Source organism: Podarcis cretensis, assembly GCF_951804945.1.
Source record: "Podarcis cretensis genome assembly, chromosome: 8".
In the NCBI taxonomy this organism is placed as follows: domain Eukaryota; kingdom Metazoa; phylum Chordata; class Lepidosauria; order Squamata; family Lacertidae; genus Podarcis; species Podarcis cretensis.
The window spans coordinates 28,596,226-28,623,592 of record NC_137177.1 but is presented as its reverse complement, the minus strand read 5'-3'; the positions used below and the strand labels follow the sequence as shown (position 1 = coordinate 28,623,592).

The window sequence follows — 27,367 nt, the reverse complement described above, 5'->3', positions numbered from 1 at the left end:
GGGGTTTTCAGCGATCAGCCCCTGGTCAGTCTCACCTGGCTCTTTTTAGACTATGCTCCTGCTTCTTGCCCAGTTGGGCTGATAGCCAGATCCTCCTAGGCTAGGAACATGGGAAGCTGATTTATACCAGATCAGACCATCTAAATGTCAGAGCCAAGCAGCCTGTATCTTAGGAAGCTGCCTTCTAGCAAGTCAGGTCATTGGCTCACCTAATTCAGTATTGTCTACACTGACTGGCAGCAGCTCCCTGGGATTTCAGGACGGTTTCTCTCCCAGTCCCACCTGGGGGTGCGGGGGTGGGTGGGTTTTGAACCCAGGACGTTCTGCATGCAAAACAGGTGCTCTACCACTGAGCTAAGGCCCTTTTGCTTAAGAGAGGGGGCTCCTGGGATTCGAACACCACAGAGCCATTCTTCAACTGCAAGGCCAGCCTGTCAGTGTTGGGGCGCCATTGCTGGTCCCATTAGGAAGGGTCTTGATGCAAGGATTTGTTTATTTCCTATTGAAAACCCCTGTAGCCCGGTCATCCTCCAAGGACAAACTGCATGGAGCTATCCTATTCAGTCCTCGTAAGAACTCTACAAGGGAGGTTAGACTGAGAGATGGTCACTTGCCCACATCTTCTGTGGCTGATCTGGGATTTGAACCCAGGTCTTCTCAGTCTATCCAATGCACCATTTTCACTCAGGATCCCCTGCTGCCTCTTCCACACTTTGATTGGACGCTTGGGTGATCAGCACTCAGGAGGAGGAAGCTTCCTTAGAAAACACACAGGAGTGTCGTCAAACCATGCAAGCCTGGAAAACAATGAGACTGTCCAAGCTCTCTCCTTGCTGGGCAGAAAACCTCTGGCAGAAGCTTCAACCTGTCTATTTTTGTTATCTCAAGAAAGCAATGTTCAGAGAAGGGGAGAGATGGAATGGATATGGTTTGATACACGAGACACACACATTTGGGGCATCCTAATGTTTTGAGGGTTAAATAACACTGAGCTCTGGCCCCAGGACTTTCACATCATCTCTGACTGTTCTGTCAAAGATTCCTGGAGAAACGGGGGTGCGGGGAGGCTAAAAACGCTTGCCCTGCATGGAAATAGGTTGTCTCTTATGTCACAAAGTCCATTTATTTCACGTTCATTCCTAGTTGCTCTTAGAGGCACTTTTGTTCTTTATCTCGGCCAGCTTGCTGGTCAGGAAGCTCCACTTGAAGGCCACCCCTTCAGCTTCTCGGAGGTCGTTGTCCAGGCTGGTGCAGCTGGCTTCCTCAGCCGCCATTTCTCCTGATGCCCCAATGCCCTCAGACATCTGGTCTCCACTCTCAGCCTTCGAAGCTGCCTTTTCCAGAGCTGAAGTTTCCTGCCACTTTGTGGCAAAGACGTCCCAAAGGCCAGATGTCTTCTTTTCAGAAGGGGAGTCCTCTTCTGGCCTGGCTGCCAGTGGGCTGTGAAAGCAAGAGGAGAATTTAGGAAGGAAAGAGGTGCAGGCAGTGGCTTTGAATGAACTGGTTCCGATTAGCTAATTCACATAATTCTAAAATCTCTGAATTATGCCTGTTCCTGTAAATTCTGGGCAAAATGACTGTGAATTAAGGTCCAGTGGAACTTTGGGCAATTTTTTATTCAGTTCAGTTGAATCCTGCCCCCAAAGCACAATTCCCAGAGTTTCCTGGGTAGATGAACAGATTGTTAAACTACTCTGCAAACTGTAGCTGTGTGAAAGGAATAGGGGTCCCCCCCAAATATCTCAGCACTCTTAGTTACCAGGATTCTTTGGGGAAGCCATGACTGTTTAAAGAGGTATAGTTGTGCTTTAAGTGTGTAGTACAGAAGGGGCCTGACTTTCAGATAGGAAGTCTTGCTCAGCCCTGCCTGGAGAATGAACCTGGTAAAACAAATTAAAATTAAAAAATAAAATAAAATAAAAGAGAAGAGAAGAGAAGAAAAAAAAATGAACCTGGACCTTTTGCATGTGTAGCCTGTGTTCTGACACTGAGCTAGGGTCCCTTCCGATAAGAATGTTTCAGAAGCATTGTTGGTTCCACAGCAGAAAGCTACCTATGCCTTTGTGGCATTCTCTCTAGAATAGAGGTGGGAACCTCTGGCCCATGGGCTGAATTAGGCCTGGAAGACCATTTCCCCCAAGCCGCACCCACCTGCCAATCACCCAGCCAACCTGCTTCCCCTAAGGATCAGACACTTTGCAGTAAAGAAAGTTATGGGGAAATGCACTGGAAAGTGTGGGATAACACTTCCTTGGGTGCAATTTATTGATGCATGCTCAATTAACAGATTCTCAGGAAGCACCCAAAAGCTAGTTTCTAGAAAGGAGCAAAGATGATGCTGCCCCAGCACTTTCCTTTCCACATTCTCTCTCTTCTTCTTCTTCTTCTTTTTTGAGATTATGTCTTTATTGTTTTAAAATAAATACATTTATAGAAAGAAAAATGAAAAACAAACAAACAATAGAAAAAACAAACAACAATATAAGAAACAACAATAATAATATAGCAAACATCATTTATAAACAGAGTCTTGTGAACTAGCTGGTCCTTTGAGAAAGAAACATTGGGGAGGGGAGGGGGGGGAATTAGGGAAGGATTTCACTTACTGGTCGGGACAAGGCTCAGGAGCCAGCAACTTATGTTCGTCTTCCCGGCTGAACAAAGATGAGACACTTCTCCAGCCTTTGACTCCAACTCCCTGGACCTGCAGAAGAAGATGGGAGAAGAGGGAGGGAGATCAGGGTCTACTAGTCACACCCAGGGCCATACGTGGTAGATAGTGGGAGATCCCTGGCCCTTTCCCTGAAGTTTTAGCTTTCATTTAAAAACAAAAAGTCAGTCTTTATTCCTTTTTACATGTGGAGCTGAAACGAAAGGAACAGAGTGCTGTGAGTATTCAACCCAATTGGTTAGCGAGAAGTGCTCCTGTACTCTGGCTGCAGTCTATTGCTTTCCCTGTGTGCAAAGCACTGGGATGATTGACAAGCCTGTGGACACTTACTAAACTTATTATGCTACTGACTTGTAGGGGGTGGGTGGCTGCTTTCCATTGAGAGCCCCTCCCCATACCCAGTATTTTGCCCCGTTTCCCCAACACGATGACCACACATTCATATTTCTGTCTGCAGTCCCATGAGCCCTCCCAGGAAACAACAGGCAATTGAAATTATTTTACAAGGTCAGTGGAGATTATTTTACAAGGTCAGTGGAGCTCTACATAGACCACAGTTTAGATACGTTTCACACAGTATTCAGTGGTTCTCATGTGGTCTTTTCAGGAGGATGCACTCAGCGTTTTTGCCCTCGTCTAAATTTTGCTGTACAATTACATATATAATTTAATATGTCTTTAAGTATAGTTTCTCATACAAATAAATTGTTAGTATTATTTTAAATGCTGATACATGCAGGAATGAGGTAGGGTGGAATTATGAAAGAACAGATAAGCAATTGACACTCACTGCAAATAAGTTGACCCCCGCCCCATATGTAACAGCCATATGCTGATGCATACTCCCTGCCTTCTGTGCAACCAGCCCCAATGGGCACCCACCAACACAAGTTACCTGAGACCTGTCAGTCACTCAGCAAACCACACAATACAGCATTAGTGGGTTGATTGGCTGAGGCAAGGCCTGCTCTGGAGTCTAATAAGCCTGCCACCTAATGCAGCTCCAAGCTCAAAAGCAACTTGAGTTCTGGAGAGAAATAACTACTGGTCCTTACCCGCCGTGCCAGCTGAGAAACAGGATTTGACCCCTCCTCTGTCAGCAGGGTTGAGTCTGTGGTTTCCATCAGTTCAGGGTTATCTCTCTGAAACAAGAAATCAGCTTCAGGAGTGCTGGAGGATGGAATAGTCCAGATGTAGCCCTTTTGGACTACACTCTACGGCAGTGTGGAAAAAGCTTTTTCCTGCTGGGGCCTGAACTGAAGAGGGATTGATTATTAAACCACTCTGTGCATTGTAGCTCTGTGCACCCTTAACAAACTACAGTTCCCAGTATTCTCTGATAAAGTGGTATAATAGTGCTTTAAATGTATGTTATGGGTGTGGCCCCCTGTTCTCCCTCTGCCTGCATTTGCCAGTCTCCCTCCACCAGCTTCATAATGTAGTTTCTGCCCTACCACAGTCAATTTCCTTTCTAGTAAAGCCTTAGCTTTTTGTCAACTAATCCATTAAATAAATCACTTAAAACATTTCAATCAGCTAAAAAAAGGGGGGGGCAATTATCAGCCAGCAGGTGTTTATTTACTTATTAGTAAACAATTATTTCCAATACAAGCTCTTATCCAAAAAAGTAACAGATGGCAAACTCCATGTTAGAAGAAGCATTCTGTCATGTATGAGAATGAATGGGAATGCCTCCCCTCAGACAATGGCTTTTATGTACAAGACAGACTCATCTGTGTCATCTGAAAACAAAGAACGGACTCTTTTATTTCTTTAGATCTATGCTTCTTTCTTTAGAATCCCCCCCATCATATTTTTTAGATTTAAATAGCCAGCCTTCCCCAACCTTGTGCCCTCTGGATGTCACTGGGCTGCCAACTTCCATTTACCTCAGCCAGCATAACAAATGGTATGGGATGATGAAGTCCAGCACAGCACCTGGAGAGTTCCAGGTTAATGAATAAATAGTTCAACTAAAATGCATGTGATCACGAGTTTTCTTTAACCAGGGGGCATGACCCCTCTTCATAGACATCTTATTCTTCCCCATAAATCAGGCACAGAGAACCTATGGGCTTTCAGATGGACTACAACTCCCATCATCCTTTGTCTGTGCTGGCTAGGGCTGATGGGAGCTGGAGTCCGGCAACATCTGGAGGGCCTTAGGTTCCCCCTGCCTGCCATAAATTAAGAGAGGGCAACCCATTGCCTGCTGCTACCCCACGCTCAATGACCGAAGGAAGGGAAAGGGCCCAGCTGAGGATGCCTCTACCTCATCCTGGAGTTCCTCTTCTGGCAGCTCTCCGCCAAGGGTCTGTAGAACTTTGGCCTTGTAGACCTTCCAGAATCCCTGAGTCATCCTGGCAACAGCCCCGCTCACTCTCAGGTTCTTCTCCCAGGAGCTAGACGGTCACACAGTAAGTAAGCCCCTGAGATCCCGGCAGTTTGGAAAACTGGGGGCTTACAGTCACCACTTTGGATTCTCTTCCAAGTCTAAGCGGGTCAGGTTCCGGTTGCCATTGGGCCTCTGTGCCCAGCTGCTTTGGAGACTCTGCAGGGAACCAGGAGCTCAGGCAGATGCTTGTGCGCCCTGCAAATTCACACCTGTCACTGGCTGCCTCTTTCTCGGATCTGGTGTCTTCATTAAAATTTCAGAAGCTTCCAATGTACATCTCAAAGAACTGAGAGGAATCGGATCCATGACTGACCCAGAATACCAGTGAATTCCGCCAATGAAGGCCCCTGGAACAGATGAAAGTGCAGTGGACACGGATCCCAACAATCTGACTCCTCCGATCACCCTTTATGCATCCCATCTTCAGACTCTTTTGCCAAAAAGACCCGCTGGACTTCTTTCCATTCCGGATTTGAGACGTGAATCTTTGTTAGCTAGTTCTCTCACTAACATTGAACTTACTAGCTGCACCCTTGGTTGGTGTAGAGTCCTGTCTTATTCAGAAGAGTGATGTGCTCCCCTCACAGCTCCTGAGTCCCCCTACCACCCCCATGCAGAATCTTCTACTTTCAAGTCTTGAGGAAAGCCTCATTCTGGCAATGCTACACTCTTGTATTACTCTCCATTGTCTGAGTCCTGTAACTGATCTCCAGCGAAAAAAAGGACTTTGGAATGCGGTAGCTCAGCAACAGGCTCTCAAAATAGTGCCTGGCAGCTAAATTATTTCTTAGGGCTGATAGCCTCGCAGACCTGTGTCGTCTTCTCCTTTGCAGATTTAGTTTCTGCCTTAAACAGGAAGCTTCGGCTCCTGCCCCAGAACAGCTTCGTGCAAGTTGCAAACAAGGGGCGCGGGTTCTTTGCTTGCTGTTAAAACTATCAAGCTCTTCTAGCTCCTTCACCCCCAACTCATGCTCCGATTGTAGGAGCGATGAAAGGATGGGTTGTCTTTCCATTGCCCATCTTTCTTCTCCCTGCGGCTAATGACAGATGCCTGTCTGCTGCCTTTACATGCCTGTAAATGTATTATTGATTTCCCGGCCTGGTGCAAGTAACGTGATCGCGAGTAGTTCACTGACTGGCGGTTGTTCCTTTGTCCTGCTCTGACAGCCGCATCCTAAATGCACAAATCCATATTGGCTACGCTTGATGCTGCCGATAATGCTCCACTGTGTACCTCTCCCCGAGTTGAGTTGCGCTGGGAACAGTAGTGCTCAGGGCAGTGTGGTGACCCACAGAGTTCTCGTCCTTCAAGGATCACTCAAAGTGAAACCACTGTTGCTGTGTGAGTGCTTAATTCAGGAGGGAAAAAATATGGCAGGGGTCAGATTTGTGCTTACAAATCACATCCTGTGTGTTAGAACTGGACACACAATGCTGTTCATAAACTCAAAATGAGCCCGTACTTGAACAAAGGTTCTTCATCCAGGGTTGACTCTGGGCTTAAGGGAACTCTCAGCATAGAAACATAGGGAGCTGCCTTATACTAAGTCAGACCATTGATCCACCTAGCTCAGCATTGTCTAACAATGACTCATCAGGGTTTCAGACAGGGGACATTCCCAGAGACTGAACCTGGGACCTTCGGTATGCAAAGCAGATGCTCTACCACCACTGAGCTGTGGCCCAGTGACAGTGTGGATGGGCTTATCCAGAAAGGTTGGTGCTCCCTTGGCTGGTAGAGGCCAGGTGGCACTATAAGTGGTATCCATATTAGTGTTACTCAAAGTTGCCCTGTTGAAATTAATGGACCTGACTAACTTCTTGTCATTATGGGATGGCCGTTTCCAAAAGAAATCAAGGGGAGGGGGGCTTTCTGACCTTCACAGTTGAGGTATAAAAGATTGATGGGGGATTTGCTAGGTACAAAAGTAATTAGCTTTGATGATACTTTGGATATTTTAAATTGACCTACTGGCAAGCGTTATGCTCACTTAAATTCCGATGTGTTAAGTGAACTGTTAATTAAAAAAAAAAAAAAAATGCAACACAGTTGGGGAAAATTTATAGATAAGCTATTCAATAGCTGCTATGCAGCTTCCTGTACCAGGCAGGTTCTGTTCTAAGAAAATACAGATACTGTATGGTAGAAAAAGTATGAAATTTTTCACCACAAAACTAATGGTTACCACCACCAGTTAAAGTTATACACGAAATATATCTAAGTGAACTGTTAATTGTTCATTTATTTAGTTTTACTGTTGTGGTGGTATTATATTAATAATTTTAATAATTTTATTATTTATCCCCTGCCCATCTAGCTGGTTTGCCCCAGACACTCTATTGTTATAGGTTTGTGAGTACTAAATGCCTGGGCTCAGTACCATCTGCAGGGCACCACATTGGCTATCCCTGTTTAACCCATGGGAAAGTGCATTACATTTCCCTCCTACGCAGCCCAGCTCAACCTTTATCACATGTCTCTCACACTGCAACATCTTCCCTAGTTAATTTTTGGGGTGGGAAACCAATCCAGGATGGATTTAGGGTGTGTTCACATTACTGCCTCTGAGCACAGCGATGCTACTGCTTTTTCGGTGTGTTTCAGTTCTTTCTGCACCTAGGTGTCCACATCAACAGGACTTCATTAGTGTCAGAATGAATTCTCAAGTAATTGACTGCAGTAATTCTACATAGTCATTAGCTACTTTTTACTGTGTTTCATCTATAGATTGTAGATACAAATATGCCATTTTGTGAGAACTGCTGTTGTCAAACAGGAGAATGAATTAGCAAGCAAATCAATAAACAGCATTTGTTTAACTTCACTACTGGGGAAGCCCAAAGAAACTATGGAATGCTGATTCCTCAGTGTCCCAGCACCATCAGTGGGATCTTGCTATGGAATTGCCCCAAGACCAATTCTGACTACATCTCTAATCCAGTCTTCCTCCGCAGGGACTTTTAAGCTCCTTCCACCCAAGTGTGAAACATTGCTCATAATTTTGCACACGTACATCACCTTTTGTGCCACTGGCATTCTGAAGCCCTTTCGAGGGACACCATAAATCTGCTATTTCGGTTAGGCAATAATATATAGGAATGGTTGTACGACAGGAAACAAAGAACACCGTATCCAATTCAAACTGCAGGGGAAATTTAGGTCAGCCGAATCTAATGAGCCACACGGAAACCTGGCCAGGACACTGGGGTTATCGCCCTTTGCTTGCAAAGGGTACTACGAGATCTTTTGATGGCCAGGCCTCGGGGTTTAGATTTCCTTCACGAAGGATTAGCTGAACACCAGAAACAACAGTTACACAGGTCAAAGGGTCATCCTTTGCGGTGACTGGCCATTAATCAGTGGTGAGCTGCAACATGATCTCCCTATGGAATTACATTCCACTCGTTTTCATCTCCGAGACTTAAAGTGGACTTCCAAGGAAAGACAAAGAATTGGGATGGATGTTTTGTTTTCAAGGCAGAGCTGTGGATCCAGAATCATAGTCATGCCAGGAAATCTGCAGGCCAAGACTATATTTATATTAATTGCTTTTTAACATTTAGATGCTACTTTATTTTATAAACAAGTGGCCAAGTGGCTAATAGAATCATTAGAGCAATAAACACGAACTGCTGAAAAATTACATGCAACAACAGAACAGAATTAAAAATAAACAAGCTAGCCTTTAGGGGAAAGGCCATAGCTCAGTGGTGGAGCATCTGTCTTGCATGATGGTGGTCCCAGCTTCAATACCTAGCATCTCCAGGTTAGGATGGGGAATTTCTGTCTGAAACCCCAGAGAGAAGCTGCCAGGCAGTGGGCAATGTAGACAATACTGAACTAGAAGGACCAATGGGTTTGATTCAATATAAGGTAACTTCCTATGTTCCTAACCTCCCTGTTAGCATAAATAGAAACAGTAATCACTTAAAAATAGGGAAAACCCTATGTTAAAAAAGTTAACTGTCAGCAGGTTGACTGACCTCAAAAGCCAGGTCACTGACTCAATGGAATGTCCTTTAGGTAAACACCCAGATACAGTCAGTGTTGAGGCCATAAAGGCCTCCCTCTAAAGGACATTCTATTGAGTCAGTGGCACTACTAAAAAGGGCCTGCTCCTGGTGGTTGGCCTATCACTGTTCGCCTCCCTGCCTTGTGTCCCACCAGTCCCAATAGACATCGGCCATGACCAGCCAAGCAAACCACTGGAAGGACAGGTGGTTCCAGCGTCATTCAGTGTCTCAAACCATTTATGGGCACCATCCCATGTGCAGGCAATCTTAGGCTTATGTTTAAAGCACTCAGAGGTATTTTGTTCTAGTAAACAGTATATATATATTGTGTTAAAATAAAAAAATGCTCTGCTCTTGCAACTGCTTATGTCTATTAAGATAACAGTTACCTCATCCAGCCCACATTTTACCAGCTTCTCTGCAACAATATCATGGGAGACTTTGTCAAAAGTCTATTTTATTTGGTTTTGCTGTCCTTCATTTGAATTTCAGTAATTTAACGAGTGACATCCAAAGCTGGACCTACTGAAATGATATTGGCTATCACACATTTAAAAAATTAAAAAAATTAAAAAACCCAAGCCTACTTGCGTTTCCTTTGTTTCAGCTTGTTTTGTTGAGCTTATGTTACATATGTTTTATTCATTTATGTTGTGGACTGGCAGAATATACGTATAACTGGCAGAATATACGTATAAATAATTTAAATAGATACATCTTAGTTCAAGTTATGCCCCATTAAACCGGACGGAGGAAGGAAGACAGAAAGTACACAGGTATCCAGTTATGGTATCCACAATAATAAATGTCAGCAAGCGCAGACAGTTGCTTTATTAATAAGCGATGTTTACAAATCGCCACCTTAAAAATATATATATATAAAAAATAGTTTCAGGGGTGTCGGCATGTGATGACGTTGTGAACAGTCGCCGGAAGCGGAAGTTCCTTTCCCTCCTTTCTCTCGTTGGTGAGCCTCTCGAGCGAAGTATGGCCCCTAGCCGTTGTCGCCGGACAGGCTCCCACAAGGCACATTCCTTGGCGCGCCAGTGGAAGACGAAGCGGCGGCGCCGGGATCTGGATCAGATCCACGAGGATATGCTGCCTGAGAAATCGGCCAAGCTGCTGCGCCAAGAGCCGGACCCTGACATGCCTGGGAGCGCCCAGCACTATTGCCTGCATTGCGCGTGCGTAAAGGGGAAAGGCGGGGCCGGGGTTGGGTTTGTCTCTACGACTTCGTTTTTGCTTACTGCGCCTGCGTCAAAAAGAAAGCTGCTTCGGGCGTGACCCTGCTCTTCTTTTAGCATAGAGATACGAAAGTGTAAAGTAGGCTTCCTCACACTCGGCCCTCCAGATGTTTTGACACTACAGTTCCCATCATCCCTGATCACTGGTTCTGCTAGCTAGGGATCATGGGAGTTGTAGGCCAAAATCATCTGGAGGGCTGAGTTTGAGGAAGCCTGGTTTAAAGTAACTCAATCCGTTGCAGCACTATAGAACTCCTTTTATTTAGATTTTCTTACCCTAGGATGGAAGTGAGCACTGCCTATAGAAGTGAAGAATTTTAGCCTGGCTATCCATGCAGAAACCCAAGGAGGCCTGTCTTTTTCTAACTCACGCCTTCCCTTGGGTTTTTAAACGGTTCCCCACCACATGTACCATATACATGTGCCAGTATAGCCAATTATATCCATATTGGGTAGGGTTGAGGGGTCTTACTGCAGTAAGTGCACTGGAACGCAGGAAGGGCTGTGCAGACACCGTATATTTAAAGCACTCCGCCAAAGAATTATGGGAACTGTAGTTTAGCTACAATTCCCAGAACTCTTTAACTCCAGTTCCCATGATCATCTTGGGAGAAATATGCTTTAAATGTTTAGAGTGTTTACAGCCTGCCTGAGCCAGATCACTGGTCCATCTAGCTCAGTGTTTCCTACACTGACTGGCAGCAGCTCTCTGGGCTTTCAGGCAAGAAGTCTTTCTCAGCCCTACCTGGAGATTGAACCTGTAACCTTTTGCATGCAAACTGGTGCTCTCTTGAGCTGTGGCCTTTTCCCTCTTCTAAGATTGCATGTGAGAGGTGGGTCTGGTTTGGCTTTCCTGCTGCTCCCCCCCCCCCCATACTCCTTGGGTTGCTGCAAATGTTATTCTACTTGGAATTCCTATCCCTGAGGCAAATCTAATCTTTGGCTGTCTGAAGAAGCCTTATGCTTACCATAGCAAGATGCAAGGGAGGCAGATCTCCTTTAACACTTGAATAGAAGAGGGGATTTCAGCAGCTGTAGCTTTTCATGCTGAGTTTCCCTCCTTTACTCTTATTTGTGCTTCATTGCCTTGCACTCAGATATGTTGCATTTGTGGGTTTTTTCATATAGAAAACAACAACAGTTTGCACACAGGACTGGATTTAAAAAGAACACAGAATTCCTGCTTTCTCCTCTTTACTGCTATCTTTTGTTTCAAACAATAGGATAAGCATTCATGCCTTAACTCAGGAGTAACCAACATGATGCCCTCCAGATGTTGTTGAGCTCCAGTTCCCACCATCCCCATCCAGCATGACTAATGGGCAGGGATGATGGGGCTGGAGTCCAGCCACATCTGGAGGCCACAGGTTTCCTGCCCTTGCATTAGGACAGGCTTCCTCAAACTCAGCCCTCCAGATGTTTTGAGACTACAGTTCCCATCATCCCTGACCACTGGTCCTGCTAGCTAGGGATCATGGGAGTTGTAGGCCAAAAACATCTGGAGGGCTGAGTTTGAGGAAGCCTGCATTAGGACCTTAACTGATGTATCCCTTAATTGGTTAAAATGAAAGGGGCTATTTGTTCATGGGAGAGAGCATATGTTGCTGGATCCCGCACTCCTAACTGGGCAGAATCAGGGCAGTTTCTTCTGCACTGCCAAGAAAAGTGGACAAGTTTAGAGCTTTGCTAGAAACTGAAATATGAAAGCTAGGAGCTAAATGGCACTTTAAACCTGGGTTATGGGCACAACTGAATGTCTAGGTGCGCTTTTTAATAACAGGAATACAAAGCTGAAAATGAATGAACCGCAGCTAAAATATTATGTTCATTTTTCACAAGATCTAGTTCTTCCCCTGCTCACCCTCCTAATATTCTTAAAAAGGGTCTCTTTTCCAGTCTTCAGAGAGTAGCTGGAAGTAGGGAGGCAGAAAAAGGTCCTCCTTTCCTTCCACTCTGCAGTTTTAATTTGAAATCCTAGGCACAGTACTGTGCCCAGAGCTCAGAAACTGCTTGCACTAATGAAATTCCCTGTCGCAAAATGAACCTAGAACAATGGGAGTTTCGAACACTGGTTTAGAGGGTTGAGGTGATGTGAAATGACATGAAAGCTCAGCCTGCACTTCTGATGGCCATTTTCATGCATTCAAATATTTGCTTGGTGCCGTTGCAATAGGCACAGATAAATGTAGGTCAACAAAATGATTTCTGGGAATGAACTTTCTGTTTTTCAATAGGCATCAACCAGCTTAACTTTTTTTCCTTTTTCTCCCTCAACAGGCGATACTTTGTTGATTTAAAAAGCATGAAGGATCACTTCAGATCTAAGGTTCACAAAAAGAGGTAATTTGAATCCAGCATATTATACAGCATAGCCTTTTTCTCTAGGGAATACATAGGCTTGCCTATGCACCCGGCTCTCTTAACCATCCAACGTTTTGGAAAAGCACTTCACTAATTATATGTATGTTGCCTGGGTGCTGTCTGGATAATATATGTTTGTTATAAAATAAGTGAAAAAGATGGGCAGTGGGGGCCCTCTTGGCAGTTTGAGTAGTACTAGCACTGGCTGCAACTGTAGGGAGAAAAGTAGTAGAAACTGGCTTTATTAACACTTAAGTAAATCAGTTTAAGCAGCTCGTTTGACTTAAGTTGATTTTGTTTGCTTTGTAGACTGAAGCAGCTGAGTGAGGAGCCGTACACCCAGGAGGAAGCAGAGAGAGCAGCTGGAATGGGGTCCTATATACCTCCTAAGAAAGTCGAAGTCCACACACAACCGTTGGACGAGATGGAGGAATCTGGCTGAGAGAAGTGGAGCCCATCTGAAAATTCTGTAGATAACTTGAGACAGTGGGGAGGGGTGTGTGATTTGGCATGTGACATGGGGCTTCAACCACAACTATTTCATGGTAGTAGAACTGGGGCATAAAATGGCTTCAGTGGACATAAGCGTCGTTTTTATTTTTTTGTGACGGAACAAGCACTCTTATCCTGTCCTTTTGGCAGAAGATGGAGTTCAGCTGGAGGTCTGGGAGCGGATGAGCAGACCTCCCCACTGTCCTATTGACCTGCTTATGTAACTAATTGCGTCTCTCATAGCGGCTCATGTTTGTAAGCCGTGGCTGTGGATTTTTAGCATTCTGCTCTGAATGTGACCTTTCTCCAGCTTCCAAATGAGTCCCTTTTAATAAATGAGCTGGCAAGCTGTTGAGCTGACCCTGGGCCTTATGCTTCGCTTGATTTGATTTAATGCTCTAAAGTAGACTTTCAAGGGCCTGGAAGAAGAAGAAGAGCAAGAGATGCCACACCAGAAACCATTCAGTTTGCATGATTTACTTGAGGAACAATTGCTTTGGGTTCCATGTTCAGAACAATTAACTTGGCTTAGAGCTCTCCATTCATCCATTAAGTGTGCATTGGTGGGTTAAGAGAAATCTTGCCATACTTTAGCGTCTCTTATTGTGAGTGCAGCCAGATAGTTAGAATGGGATGAGGTATTCTGGTGCGGGAGAACAGGTGGAAGAGAGAACAAGCCATGTTCTTGCATGTGCCCTCCTCACCTCTTCCCTTCTCATCGCATGCCTGGTTTTGTTGCTTCTGCCCTGGGCAGATGGGGCTTGTCCACTTGGGAAGGTAGCTCATCCAGGAGAAGGAAAACTCTGATCCTAAAGCTCCACTGCCTTGCGGGATAGCTTTGGGAGAAGAAAAGGCTAAAGAGCCAACCCTACACAAATCTGGAGTGGAGTCCCTAATACAGTTGGATGGCGCTTTGTACACCTGCTTCGAGCAAGTCCTGCAGCCAAGCTGGTGCCCAAATGTATTGCTCTGCTTTCATTTGGACCACATCAGTGAGGCAGAGAGGGGGGTCTTGTCATCTGGGCAGCCCAAGACCTCCACACACACAGTCCAGGCTTGTGCCCCAGGGAGGTCACTTCAGTGCTGCTAATGCAGAAGTTTGACTTAACACCCGCAGGCACCCTCTGTTGTCTGTCAAGACAGACAGATGCCCACACCAACAACCTTAGCTTGTTTCGATGAAAGGGAGCAATTCACACCGCACATAGTAAACCTTTGGACTTGCTCCCACAGGATGGTTGGTTGGTTAGTTAGGGAAAAAAATTATATACCACTGGATTGTAAGGGGGGGGGAACCCTCAAAGTGGTTTACAAAAAAGAGGAAAAAGCCAATAAAATTATCAATAAAAACTCTTTAAAAACCACAAGTGGAAACATTAAAAACATAGTAAAAATCAGTGATAATCTAAAAACAGATTAAAACACCTGTCAGCATTCTACATGTCTGGGGAGGCTTGCCTAAACAAAAATGTTTTTAGCGGGCTCTGCAAAGAGAACACTGAAGGCAGCTGCCTGATGTCAACAGACGGAGAGTTCCGAAGCGTGGGTCCTGCAGACATTTAAATAGCTAGTTGTGTAACGTTATCACTTGATAATTCTTTACAAATGGTCTGCTAGCTTACAACAAGGAATATTACGTTGCAAGGTCTGGATGCATTTGTGGGGTTTTTTTTAAACCTTTTTTGGTAATTAGGTGATTGAATGAGATACTGCAAATGTACATCTCATTTAGGTAAGCATGGAACTGTGTACCAGGTTCAGATTTCTGGGTGGTATGGAAGTAATTGAATCATTTTGGGTTACACTGTGGTGTATACTACATGCCCACTTTCTAGGCCATATGGAAATATCACTAAACTTAATACTGCTGTGATCGAGTGAGTCAGGCCCTAACATCTTGTATGTCTTGTGTGTCTTGTCATGCCTGTTGAATTGAGATATTGCTAGCCCTTTTAGACCCTAGAAATCATGGGAGGGGAACATGCTGTCCTCCAAATGTTTCTGGACTACAATTTCCATCATCCCCAACCCTTGGCCTCACTGGCTGGGGCTGATGGGAGCTGAAGCCCAACAACACCTGGCGAGCCAAAGGTTTCCAACCCCTGCTATAAATGGTTGGCATCCTAGGAACAGAAATAAATCCTTTGCCACAGCCGTTCGTGCATATTGCTGCAACGCGTTTAGCTGTTGACATCTGCTGAAACAAGCACATCATTTGCTGTGGATCAGCAGAGATTAAGCCTCTATACAAAAAGGCTTTTGGAAGAAGAGGGAGGGATGCTTTTAATCGCCACTACTGCCTCTCCCTTAGCTATTTAGGGGGGACACATAATTATTCTAGCCTTTGTTTATGGCTCTGATCATGGAATCTGTTGCAAGTTTCTAAACTCTGATAATCTGTGTTGTTTGTTTTTAACTGGTGAGGAGTGTGACTTGGGAGGGGAGGGGCCTGCACAGGGTCCCAGGGAGCACACAGAGAGGTCTGAAGGTTCACATTTGACCCCTGGGGTTTCCCCACCCTTGCTTAAGGAAAGACTGGCTTTGGTCATGTAGCGAACAGCTGCTCCCAGGGTGCAAAAATGACACAGGCAACATTCTTTAAAACAGAGATTTATTGTACACAGTGCAACACGTTTATTCCTAGCATTGTTGGTATGAGACAGATGAATCGGCTAGTATGGTGTTTGAGATCTAACTGCCTTAGCAAGAGCCTAATCCAGAGAGGAACAAGGGCAGATTTTGGTGTTGAAGATTTAACGGGGGGCCATAGCTGAGTGGCAAAGCACCTGCTTCGTATGCAGGGTTCAAGCCCTGGTATCTTTAGCTTAAGGAGCAGTGGATAGCAGGTGATGAGAAAGGCCTCTGCCTGAGATTCTGGAGGGCCTCTGCCTGCCAAAGTAGACAAATACTGGGCAAAATGCAAAAACCACTCTGACCAGGTAAACAGCAGCTTCCTGTGTTCTGTGGGTAAATTGGTCTGAAACTCCCTGAAGAAGGCAACAATTATCCTCCTGTAAGAGGTGAAAGATTCACCTGCCTCGCCTTTGCACCCTTTGAAACTCCTCGCCAACCCCAAACTATGGGTGCATTTTTTAAAACGGAAGGCTGAGCACCTTTAAAAACCCCCCTCTCCTTAATTGCTCATGGGAAGGCATGATGTAGGTCACAGCTGTCTGGCCACATATTCCGTTACGTAACGGGCAGTCTGCAGTTCCTTTTGGTTTTCCCATGATGCACTGCTTTGCCCAAGTCAAGTGGGAGGGAGCAGACAGCGAATGCACTCGTTCAACCGTCTGTAATACATTCGCTTGCTTTTTAATGCAGTGCATTATGCTCATCCGACTTTTTCTCCCTGCCCCTCTACATACCGTGAGGGGGTGGGCCTGGCCCTCCAGGAATAAACCCCTTTCCTTTGGGAATTGTGTAAGACTTCGATCTTAGTCTATAAAAGACCCGCCTTTAAACCTCCATCTGTAACAAAGGATCCATATTTAATTTCTTACTGTAGATCTATGTCGTCTTTCTCCCTCTTTCCTATTCTCTCAAAACAAATGTGGGGAATCTTTTTTGACGCATGGGCCACATTCTCTTCTGGGCAAGCTCCCGAGGGCCACATGCTGGTGGTGGGCGGGGCTGGAGGCAGAAGTGGGCAGAGCAGCAAATGCAAATTTTAACTTTTGTACAGTATCTGCACACCCTCCTCTGCATCTTCCAAGGCAATATTGGACCCAACCAATGAGGTCAGTTCTTCAGCTTCCTTCCTGCATGGCCATCCTGGTTTAAATCCATTTCTGGGCTTTGAATGAGGATCAGATCCAGGGGAAATTTGGGGCAGGGGGCTGCAACCCTGGTAGTGGCCCCCTGAAACTAGAATGAAGCAAGTTGGACAATAGCTGAGTTGACCAGGAGGATCCAGTAGGAGAGAATGAAACTAGCATGGCCGGAAGGGGCACTAGCAACACACCGTCTGTGAAAGAACAAGGAAAGTTGGCGCTGAGTTTTCTAATGTGAGCCACCCAGCCGGCGCATGCACAGGATACCTAAAGGATGCTGCTTGTGCCAGAGTGCATGCCAGGATCTCTCTCCAACCTTGTTTCTTTTCTGTGCGTTCCTGGAGTCCTCTTTGGCCCGTGCAGCTGCCGCTTGGCAGCCCAAGGGTCAAGGTTCCGGATTTGGTTTGGTCTCTTCACTCATTTGCCGGGCGCTGTAATAGGAGAGGCTTAATCCCATAATGGCCAGCAGTAAAGCCAGGTGATTCATCAGCCGGTCTTGAGGTTCCGACTCCAGTCCACTGGCCAGTTGCATCTGTAGGGATGGAAAAGTTGAGATGTAAATCTTTAGAACTGGGGTGGAGAACCTCCTTATACAGAGTCAGAGCCACTTGACCCATCCTGATTGGCAGTGGCTCTCCAGGGTTGTTGGGCATCAAAAGCAGTGCCCTCATGTCTACTTGCAGGCTTCCTGTTCACATCTGGTCGGCTACCATAAGAACAGGATACTGAACTAGGCGAACCTTTGGTCTCAGCTAGCAGGGCTCTTCTAATGCTGCAGGACTCCCAACTTCCTTCAGCATGACCAGTAATCAAGGATGAGGGGAAATGTAGCCACCATTTTGAGAGCCATGGGTTCCCCATCACTGCCTTAGAATGTCAAAAGCAAACCCAGCATTCGTATAGTGCAAATTGGTCAAATTCATACTATGAATTATACCCCAACACCAAAATACAATGCCGTGTTGCAAATTACACTTTTAGGCAGCGGGAGAGAGGTTTTTCAGTTTTTTTGTTTTTGTTTTAACCCTCTACCTTTTTTTAATTATTGATAATAATAATTTATTACTTATACCCAGCCCATCTGGCTGGGCCTCCCCAGCCACTCTGGGTGGCTCCCAACAGAAAATTAAAAACACGTAAAACATCAAATATTAAAAACTTCCCTAAACAGGGATGCCTTCAGATGTTTTCTAAAAGTCAGGTACAGTAGTTTATTTCCTTGACATCGGATGGGAGAAACCACTCCAGTAGCTAACAATTGCTAAATCTCTTTTCAAGAACGAGACTTTGTTTACTTTTACACTGTGTTTTGGCAAACTAGACCATACCTCATGCATTGTGCACCGCCAGTTTAGACTTAAGACACACCCTCTCTCAACATCCTAGCAAACAGGGAACTTTGCTGAAGAGTTTGCCTCAGGGATTGTCATCTTGGTTAGTTGTACATCATTAACTTTGAAGTAGCTGATATTACACAGGCTGCTGGAGCAATTCTGTGTTAATTAAGTGATTAGAGCTGTTTCCTTATATGACACTCGGGGGAGAAATAGGGTTGCCTGTTTAATTTTGCAATGGACCTTGCCTGCAGGTCAAGCAAATCAGCCATGCTTGCCAGCCAGCCAGGTAGGTGGTGGAGGAGAGTGCACACACATTGTGAGTTCATGCGCATGCACACTACAGCCAAGAACCAGAAATTTACAGCGTGATCCTTTATAGGTCTATCCGAAAGCAAGTTCCAGTGTGGCTTATTCCTAGGGGAGTGAGTACAGGATTGCAACCTTAATTTCTAGAAACCTGACGGAGGGAGGCAGAGATGAAATCTGAAAGCTGCCTGGCATGTTTGGCAGAGAGGTGGTGGTAGTGTGAGGTTTTTTTGTGTGTGTTTGTACTAATAACGCTTTAAAAAGGTATTCCCAGCAGTTCCCCAACTGTCTCTCGTGTACCAGGGACAGGTACCAAGTGTAGGATTAGCCAGTGGATCTATTCTTTTTTGATGATGCTGAAAATCCCATTTGGGTACCCTAGAGTATGGTTAAACTAAGTGCAGTCTCCAGCACTGCAGGGCTTTGCATGAACTAGCCAGCATCTCCTCACGTGGCTCCGCCACATGCAGCATCCTCCCCTCTCCTCCTCTGCCCAGAAACGCACAGCTCTGTTCGGCAGGCAGTGTGATCTAAGAGATGCATGTTGCTAGCCAGCTCTTGTTCACGTGAGCTTGGAGTGTTAAACTGACAACCTGGTTTGAAGGCAGGTGCGCAGGTGTTAAGTTAATATTCATATTAACTTAATAAGAGTGCAAAGTTAATATTCAGGCTTTTAAAAAAATCTATGGAAGCTGGATGTCAGAAGATGTGCAAGTGGGATTTAGGCTAAGGAAGGCCAATTTCTTAATGGGGGTGGAGAATAATGCTGCTTCCCCATTCACCCGCCCCACACGCTCATGTAGGAAGCCACCTTACACTGTTTCAAATCGCTGGTCCATCTAGATCAGTATTGTCTACACTAACTGGCAGCATCTCTCCAGGATTTCAGACGGGGTCTTTCCCAGGCCTACCTGGGATCAAACCTGGGACCTTCAGCAAGCAAATCATGCACACAATTGCTGAGCTAGTACCCCCTCCCCTAAACAGAGTCAGACCACCTAGATTTGGTCCACCTAGCTGAGCCTTGTCTATAGTGGATTTCAAACAACAATCTTTCCCAGTCCTGCCTGGACACACCAGGGATCAAGCTTGGGACCTTCTGCTTGAAAAACAAATGTTCTGTGGCTGAGCTATGGCTCTTACCTCTTTTGTTCCCCCAGGAAAAGTAGCTGGGAGATAGCTGCTTTTGTACAATAAAAGAGAACAGCCAGAGGTGATAAGGTTAAGCAAGGTGTTCCCCAGCTCAAAGTGGCAGCAGCCTATGGTCACTTTTTGTCAGCTGCAAACCTAAAATGATCCTCACTGTTGATACGTATCTGTTGCTGTGAAACAAGTTCCATTGCAATCAATGAATTTCTGGTTAAGACAGAGATAAGACCTATCTCGGAGAGCTGCAACCCTTCTAACTGCATCTTTACGTGAAAGTAAGCCCCACTGAGCTTCGGTATTAAGTGTTCCTTGGCTACTCAGTGGATGGATCATGGCAAGTTCTCAATGAATGCATTGACTGAAAAACTCAAGGCTCTCCAAAGGTTTAGTTGTGGCACACCTTGAAATTGCTAGGAACTGGAAAGTGGTGAAACCACTTATTGACAAGAACTTGGCTTGATAGAGTCTGGCACTTGGCACTTGGTGAAAAGATGACCCAAGAGTGCAAACTGGTGTGGGGCAGGGTTAGCATTAACTGACAAACCATGGTTGCTAGCCATCTATGCCCTCCTAAATGTTGTTGAACTCCGAATCCCATCAACTCCAACCAACATGGCCAATGGTCAGAAATGATGGGCGCTGTAATCCAGCAACAGCTGCAAGGCCACAGGTTCTCCACCTGAGATCTAAAGAGTTCCCTATTATTATTATTATTATTATTATTATTATTATTAGCCTACCCTTCACCCTAAGGACCCAGGGCAAGTTACATCAATTTAAAACACAACATTAATAAAATAATTGTAACTTAAAATCACAAAATGCAATCACAAAAAATAGGATGGGTCCTGCAAATATACATCACAGGTATCAAAAGGGCAGGGTAACAATTCATTCAGAGACTAAAATTACCTAACCACACTAATGAATACGCTACTTTGGAACTGATTCTGCTCAAGATCACAGACTTTAAAATATTCTAACACTCCGCAAGGTAAGAAGTATTGAGCTTACTTGTAGGAGGCGGAAGTACCCTGGGGTTAAACACTTCAGACGGAAGATCATAGCCCAGAGCAAGTGAGAGAAAGGATAGGTTGCTGTCACCTTTCCCCCCTCTGATTCCTCCCTCGTAGCTTTGTACAGTTATTTTAAGTTGATTCAGGCTGTGGGAAGAAGGGGAAAGAGTTCGTTAGAACATGGTGACCAAGAACAGAAGGAGGAAGAAGAGGAAGAGGAGGAGGTTGCAGCAAACACCCACTGAAATTTGGTAGTGGAACTGTCCATAGATATTGTCTACAGGTAGCCCAGTTGACAATCAATGAATTATCTTTGTGGAGTGCCCACCATTGCTAAGAGCTAATGGCACGGACTGTTTTAGAGTTAATTCACAATTCACATTTCAGCCACATCAGTCGCCTACTACAGGGCAACTCCCTGGGTCACAGCGGTGCACGGTGGAACATCGTCCTACATCCCCCCCATTGCTCCCAACTATCTTCCCCATTCTTCAGCCTGCCCTGCTCCCATCCTGTTCATTTTTTACTCAGACGCAAAGGCGATATTCATAAGTATTCATCCCACCACTCACCAGCTTCTGGATCCCGTTCCTTGTGTGTCGCGTTCCAGCAGTACAATCGGGCAAGTGTGTTACGGGAGCGCTTAAATATTGCCCTCCTCCCATGGCTGCCCGATGACGATCCCTTCCGCAGCCAGCCTCAGGAGCAGCTGTCACAAGAGATCAGTGCTTGCTGCTCTGCCGACCGCACGCTATCCACGTGTGAAGAGGAGTCGGCTTTGGTGGTGGAAAGAAAACTTGTGAGGGCTTTGTGCTGCTTGCACCATCCAAGAAGAACCAAATTCCACCCCAATGCAGCAAAAATTTCAAAGCTGGCCTTTGTGTTTTCCTCTTCTAATTTTATTATTTTCAAAATCATGTGCATATATGTCTGAGAAACAAAGATAACCCAACAAACCCAATGGAGTTTTCCCTGGAGAACCCCCTAAAGTACATTATGGAAGTCAGCATTCCCATACATACACCAGGATTTATAACAGTATACAACTGTAAAACATGTTCTTATGTGATCTACAAGTTAGTAGAAACCTTTGGAACTGGTCTTTGGTTTTCCAAACAAAATAAAGCTCTGCCATTCTCCAGGAAAGATGTCTTTGTGCTTCGTTCCTCTTGCCAGTCTCAGCTGGTGCAGCTACAATACTATTCCACGATGGCAATACACCTTGTGCCAAGTATTCAAAGTTTGCATCTTTTAAGTCTTTCCAAAATGTGGCTATAACCATACAACACAGGCTTTTGTACCTGTAGGCCTTACCAACAAAGGGTGCTTTCACAAGGTTGCCACCTAAAGCAGATGCATTGTGGGAAAGATCACTGAGTGTAAAGATGGGGAGGTGACCTAAAGATGCATCCATCGTCCTCTGAAATGTATTTTTTTCATTCCAACTTTTTTTAAAGTGAATATAAAAGCATAAAAAGAGCCTGGCGGAATCAGGCCAAAGGCTCGTCTAGTCTATCATCTTGTTCTCACAGTGACCAACCAAATGCCTTTGGGAAGATGCTCCTTCAGGTATTGTGGTCCTGAGCTATTTAAGGCTTTATACTGTAGGTCAAAACCAACACTTTGAACAGCGCTGGGTTTAGGGTGGTATGGGCTTCCCCTGCACAGGACATCGTGCCGAGGAGCGCAAAACAACAACAACAACAACAACAACAACAACAAAACAACAACAACAACAACCTACACTTATACAGGTACCTGCTGAGAAGATCCATAAAAAAGCAACTGTACCAAAAGAAATTGTTGTGAAAGTAAGAAATATGGGAAGGGGTGTCATAATCATATTACCAGAGTCTGTCTGGAAACTAATTGGAAGCCAGTGCAGTCGGGTCAAGATCCGTGCAATATGCTCATAATGCCTTGCGTCAGTGAGCAACCTGACTACCAAATTCTGCACCAGCCGAAGTTTCTGAACCATCTATAAAGGCAGCCCTACATATAACATGAGACAGTAATGTAACCTAGAGGCTGCCAGGGCATAGACAACAAGTGATTAATGTTCCTGCCTTGTCCATAACCACCCACCCCCCTTCAAAAAAAAATGTAGAATTTTATAAGGTGGTTCAATTGTGGAACCTATTCATTGCAAGTGGCATGAGTTTTGGAGTGATAGTTCATCAGCATCAAATATTTAGCCAGTTATGCCTAGGCCCTACACTGTGAAATATTATTTTGAAACAACTCCAGTCTAGAGGAAACCCACTAGCTCCAAGCAATGGACCAGCTGCAGATTACTTTGAGCCATACAGTTCCCTGAAATAAATCACAGGCGATTATCTTGACGCTCTGCTTCCTGTTAATCTGCTGGCCCCTGGTCATCTTCCCCAAATAAGGTGGGGCAAAAGATAATTACTGTGGAATGATCTTGGAAGCATTGAGGCAACATCTGCCTTCTGTTATATTTACCCCCACTTCTCTGGGCAGTGAGCAGCCCAGGGTAGCAGTGAAAGTGTTTAACTGTCTTTGGATGAGAGCTCTGAGGCAACCTCTGGTCTCTTGGCAATATATGTTTCATGCATCAATGTACAAGCAGAGGGCACTGAAAGTGATCCCTAAAACAGGCTGCGGATCTGCCAGCCCCACATCAAATTTGACTGTTTGGATGCTAGTCTATCAGGGCAAATCGGGCACTTCCCCACCAACATGTCAGCCCTTAGCCAGCCCCCACCTGTCTGCCTTCTTAAAACCAGTCTAGACAGTGCCCATTGGCTATCAGCTTGCTCCGCCTTAGATGCAGTGTTGTCCTTGTAGAACTCAGCAAAGAAGAGGATAAGGGAAAAACTAGAAGTAGCTGGCTCTGCCTGTCACTGGCTCTGGCTCCACCTAATGTTTGTCTCCTTGCCTTCTACCCTGCCAGCCCTAATAGGCACTAGCCATCACTGCCTGATGCTGCTCGACTCCAATTCCTATCAGCCTCAGCCAGAGATTGTGGGAGTTGTGGTCTAACAACACCTGGTAGGTCATAGGTGCCCTTCCCCTGATTTCCTGCCCTTTGTGAAAAATTCCAGGGCTTTTTGCAAAATGTCAAAACCAGAAAAATATAGTGTGTGTGTGTGTGTGTGTGTGTGTGTGTGCCGTTTCTATCAGATTTCTCCAAACAGGACTATTGGTGTAGGCTGCCCCAAGGCAAATATGTGGGCAGCTTCCTGAAAGCTGACAAATGAATGCTGATAGCCGATTCTGGAGCTTTGTCTTCTTGGGATTCTAATAAGGCAAGATGGTTGTCAGAAGAGATTACTCATCCAGATACCCATCCATGCCAGCCAGGAGGAAGAGAACAAATTGGTGTGAAAACAAAGAACAATAGGCTACAGCTTGGAGAAGGACACAGAACTGTGGGGATGCTAGCGGTTCCCTAGAGAAGCTATGAAGGAGCACCAGGAAAAGGCTGTAGCTCAGTGGTCCCAGGTTCAATCCTAGTATCACCAGGTAGGGCTGGAAAATACTCTGTGCCTCAAACCCTGGAGAGTCTGTGTCTGTCAGTGTAGGCAGTACGGAACTACATGGACCACTGATCTGAGTCAGTATAAGGTCAGCTTCTCCTATGGATTTGACTGTCTCTTGGAATGTGCAAGCTTCATCTTCAGCTGTGCTCCACCTGTATATTTGTAAATAAACACAAATATTGCAGAACGCTGATAAGATTGCAGCGACCTCCTGGCAAAGGAAACCAGCTTCCCCCTGAAACTTCTCGCTGTTTGCAGAACTTGGTTTTTGTGTTTCACACTGGTGTTAGCTGTGGGATTGCATTTCCCCTGAGTGGAACTGCAAGGTGGTGTGATGAACAACAATGCTGCTCATGCAATTTGATGTTGGAGCCCTTGCAAGAGAAGTTTGAAGAGAGTCTCAGAAGACACTTTGAATCCAATAGAGCATACAAAATTCTCTGAGAAAGGTACTTCACCTTCAGCCAGTTCACAATTCTCTGCCTTGACCTGCATTCAAAAAATTATAATAATTCAAAAAGGACCATTCTGTTTCCAAGGGATATTGCATTTAAATTGTACACTTCCCAAAACAGTATGAGAACCAAAACACAGCCATCCTTTGAAATTCACACTTATTGTACGATGCAGTTCTCCAAGCAATGTTAACAAAAATGTACATATTAAGGGGGAATGTGCCCATAATTCTTTGAGGGAAAGAATGTGCTTTGAATGTGTTTTGAAGGCATACTGTGTATACAGCCCTAGTGCAAAAAAAAAAAAAAATGTAGCAATGTGGTCACCAACTTTTCTTTTCACTGGTCCTGCTCTGATGCTTTTAGTGGCAATAACCTGCAGAAATCAATTAAGAACATAAGAAGAGCTCTGCTGGAACAGGTCAGTGAGCCATCTAATCCTGAATCCAACCAGATGCTGATAGGAAGCTCACAAGCAGGAGCTGAATGCAACAGCAACACTCCCCACTTGTGAGTTCCAGCACCTGGTATTCAGGGGCATGTGCCTCTTCTGACAATGGAAGTAGAAAACAGTTGTTGTGGCTACTAGCCATTGATAGCCTGACCCTTCATGAATTTGCTAATCCTCCTGAAAGCAATCCAGCAACTCAACTTTGACACAGAAATTATTGAAGAATTATTCCATGATGTAATAGCATAGATACGTAGCTATGCATGCAGTGATGTCTTCAGTGATGAGTAGATCTCTGGCATTCTTTGTCTGCTGATTTATCTCCCTCTAGCGGTGATTCGGGCTCATCTTCACACCAGCACTGAATAGTTTGAAGATCATTATTTGATCATGTGCAGGTTTCTTTCTTTCCTTATTTTAAAATACTACTCTGTAGGCATTGACAGCTCTGAAATTATTGCTGCAACATATTTTTGTAACAAAGCGGCACGAGTGGCGCTGTGGTCTAAACCACAGAGCCTAGGGCTTGCTGATCAGAAGGTCGGCGGTTTGAATCCCCATGACGGGGTGAGCTCCCGTTTTTTGGTCCCAGCTCCTGCCCACCTAGCAGTTTGAAAGCACGTCAAAGTGCAAGTAGATAAATAGGTACTGGCGGGAAGGTAAATGGAGTTTCCGTGCGCTGCTCTGGTTCGCCAGCAGCTTAGTCATGCTGGCCACATGACCCGGAAGCTGTCTGCGGACAAACGCCGGCTCCCTCGGCCAGTAAAGCGAGATGAGCGCCACAACTCCAGAGTCGTCCACGACTGGACCTCATGGTCAGGGGTACCTTTACCTATTTTTGTAACATAACTTTCAGATTTCAAGAGTTTGCATCCAAGTGATTAAAATCCTCAGATTACCCTGATTTTAAGATGAACATGTCATAATGTAAAATCACCACTGCAATTTCAGCTCTGTAGTATTTGCAAACACAATGAATTTAAGGCAGAACTGCTTCTTCATCTTTTTTGAGACCAAATGTGGTGTAGTGGTTAGGACTTGTGAGGCCAAGCTTCAAATCCCAACTCAGCCATGAAACTCACTGGGTGACTTTGGACTAGTCACAGTCTCTTAGCCTAGCCTACCTCACAGGGTTGTTTTGAGAATAAAAATGGAGAAGAGAACCATACCTTGAACTCCTTGCAGGAAATAAATGTAAACAACAAGTAAAAATAGTCTCCCTTCATTTTATGTGTTTAGATTTTTGTTTTTCATTTTCTGCTTTTTTATGTTGTGTGCACTGTTTCAGTTTTGCACCCAGCCCTGGAGTCTTCTGATAAAGGGCGTTTCAGGAATATTTTCAATACCATCAATCACTCGTCAGGGCCTACTGGGGCAATTGTCCAAATGATAAATGGCACACCTCTTTGTGAAGAAAGACCCTACGCAGCCCTTTTCTTCACTGTGTGTTTACTGAAAAGTTATATCCCCGCATATTTTAGGTGGACTTGCCCTCCCATAAGCGTGTATAAGACTGCAGGTTTACCTTTCCAGGCAAACTTCAGAGTGATAAATGCACTGTACCTTTAAGGAAGTTAGACAAGGCGGTGAAACTGGTTTGTGTGGCATCCTGTTGAATCAGAAGCTCGAAAATGGGGAGGGAGTGTGTGCCTTCTCAGCAGCCAGAAGGTTATCAGCACCCAAGGACTGGAGAATGAGAGCTTCTTTGAACGGGGGTGAACTGCCCCCTCTACCTTTCCCAATTCCCCAAAGGGGGACAGCTGGACAACATTTACTGCCTGCCTTAGAGAATCCTGCGTTTTAGAGAAGGCGGGCTTTACTGCCGAGTGACAAGTGGGCGGACAAACCAGAAACCCAGCTGGGAGTTACCTGCTGGAACCTGCAGGTGCGTCTTGAGTTTCATCCGTGATTTCCCTGGAACGGAAACATATTCCTCGAATAGGAGTGTCCAGAAGGGACTAAGCCAGGGGCTTGGAACATGGATCCCATCTCCACCTGGAATACTAAAATGGTGGTGGCCTGGATGAGAGGTGAGAAGGAGAGCGGAACTTTTGGGGAATCTTTTACACCTAAATCAGACAGGTGTGTGTTGCTGGGAGGTTTCTGTATTCGCCTATTGCGCCTCCATGGGACTCGAGGCTCGCCCATACTCGAGGAACTGGTAGGAACTAGGAGGTGTAAATCTGAGCTAAAACTG

At 45.2% G+C, this 27,367-nt stretch overlaps 3 protein-coding genes and 1 long non-coding RNA gene across 8 annotated transcripts in view; 2 read left to right on the top strand and 2 right to left on the bottom strand.

The window, feature by feature from the left end:
• Positions 1-854: 854 nt before the first annotated feature.
• On the bottom strand, positions 855-9,504 carry LOC307222484 (uncharacterized protein C1orf232). Of its 3 annotated transcripts, none has more exons than XM_079987817.1 (4): positions 9,051-9,504; positions 3,727-3,813; positions 2,607-2,704; positions 855-1,440 (listed from the first exon to the last, which is right to left on the bottom strand). In XM_079987817.1, the coding sequence occupies exons 2-4, from the start codon at positions 3,793-3,795 to the stop codon at positions 1,140-1,142; spliced, it is 468 nt and encodes a 155-aa protein (XP_079843943.1). In that variant the 5' UTR covers positions 3,796-3,813; positions 9,051-9,504; the 3' UTR covers positions 855-1,139. The 3 variants fall into 3 exon arrangements, with proteins under 3 accessions (XP_079843943.1, XP_079843941.1, XP_079843942.1); XM_079987815.1 differs by lacking the exon at positions 9,051-9,504 and adding an exon at positions 4,944-7,212; XM_079987816.1 differs by lacking the exon at positions 9,051-9,504 and adding an exon at positions 4,561-4,853.
• A 524-nt stretch (positions 9,505-10,028) lies between these two features.
• ZNF593 (zinc finger protein 593) lies at positions 10,029-13,537 on the top strand. Its single transcript, XM_079987814.1, has 3 exons — positions 10,029-10,264; positions 12,602-12,664; positions 12,995-13,537. Exons 1-3 carry the CDS (start codon positions 10,068-10,070, stop codon positions 13,125-13,127), a joined length of 393 nt encoding a protein of 130 aa, XP_079843940.1. The 5' UTR covers positions 10,029-10,067; the 3' UTR covers positions 13,128-13,537.
• Positions 13,538-15,771: 2,234 nt separating this feature from the next.
• Positions 15,772-26,869, bottom strand: LOC307222493. 2 transcript variants are annotated; one of them, XR_013841767.1, is made up of 3 exons: positions 26,734-26,869; positions 20,757-20,905; positions 15,772-17,482 (listed from the first exon to the last, which is right to left on the bottom strand). It is a non-coding gene; the product is annotated as an uncharacterized lncRNA (long non-coding RNA). The 2 variants fall into 2 exon arrangements; XR_013841768.1 differs by lacking the exon at positions 26,734-26,869 and adding an exon at positions 21,331-21,908.
• A 192-nt stretch (positions 26,870-27,061) lies between these two features.
• The window catches only part of CNKSR1 (connector enhancer of kinase suppressor of Ras 1), a 35,880-nt gene continuing 35,574 nt past the window's right edge, over positions 27,062-27,367 (top strand). For both annotated transcript variants that reach the window (XM_079987718.1, XM_079987717.1), the window contains exon 1: positions 27,062-27,200. In XM_079987718.1, coding sequence (XP_079843844.1) covers positions 27,149-27,200 — 52 coding nt within the window. In that variant the 5' untranslated portion in view covers positions 27,062-27,148. The remainder of the gene's footprint in view (positions 27,201-27,367) is intronic.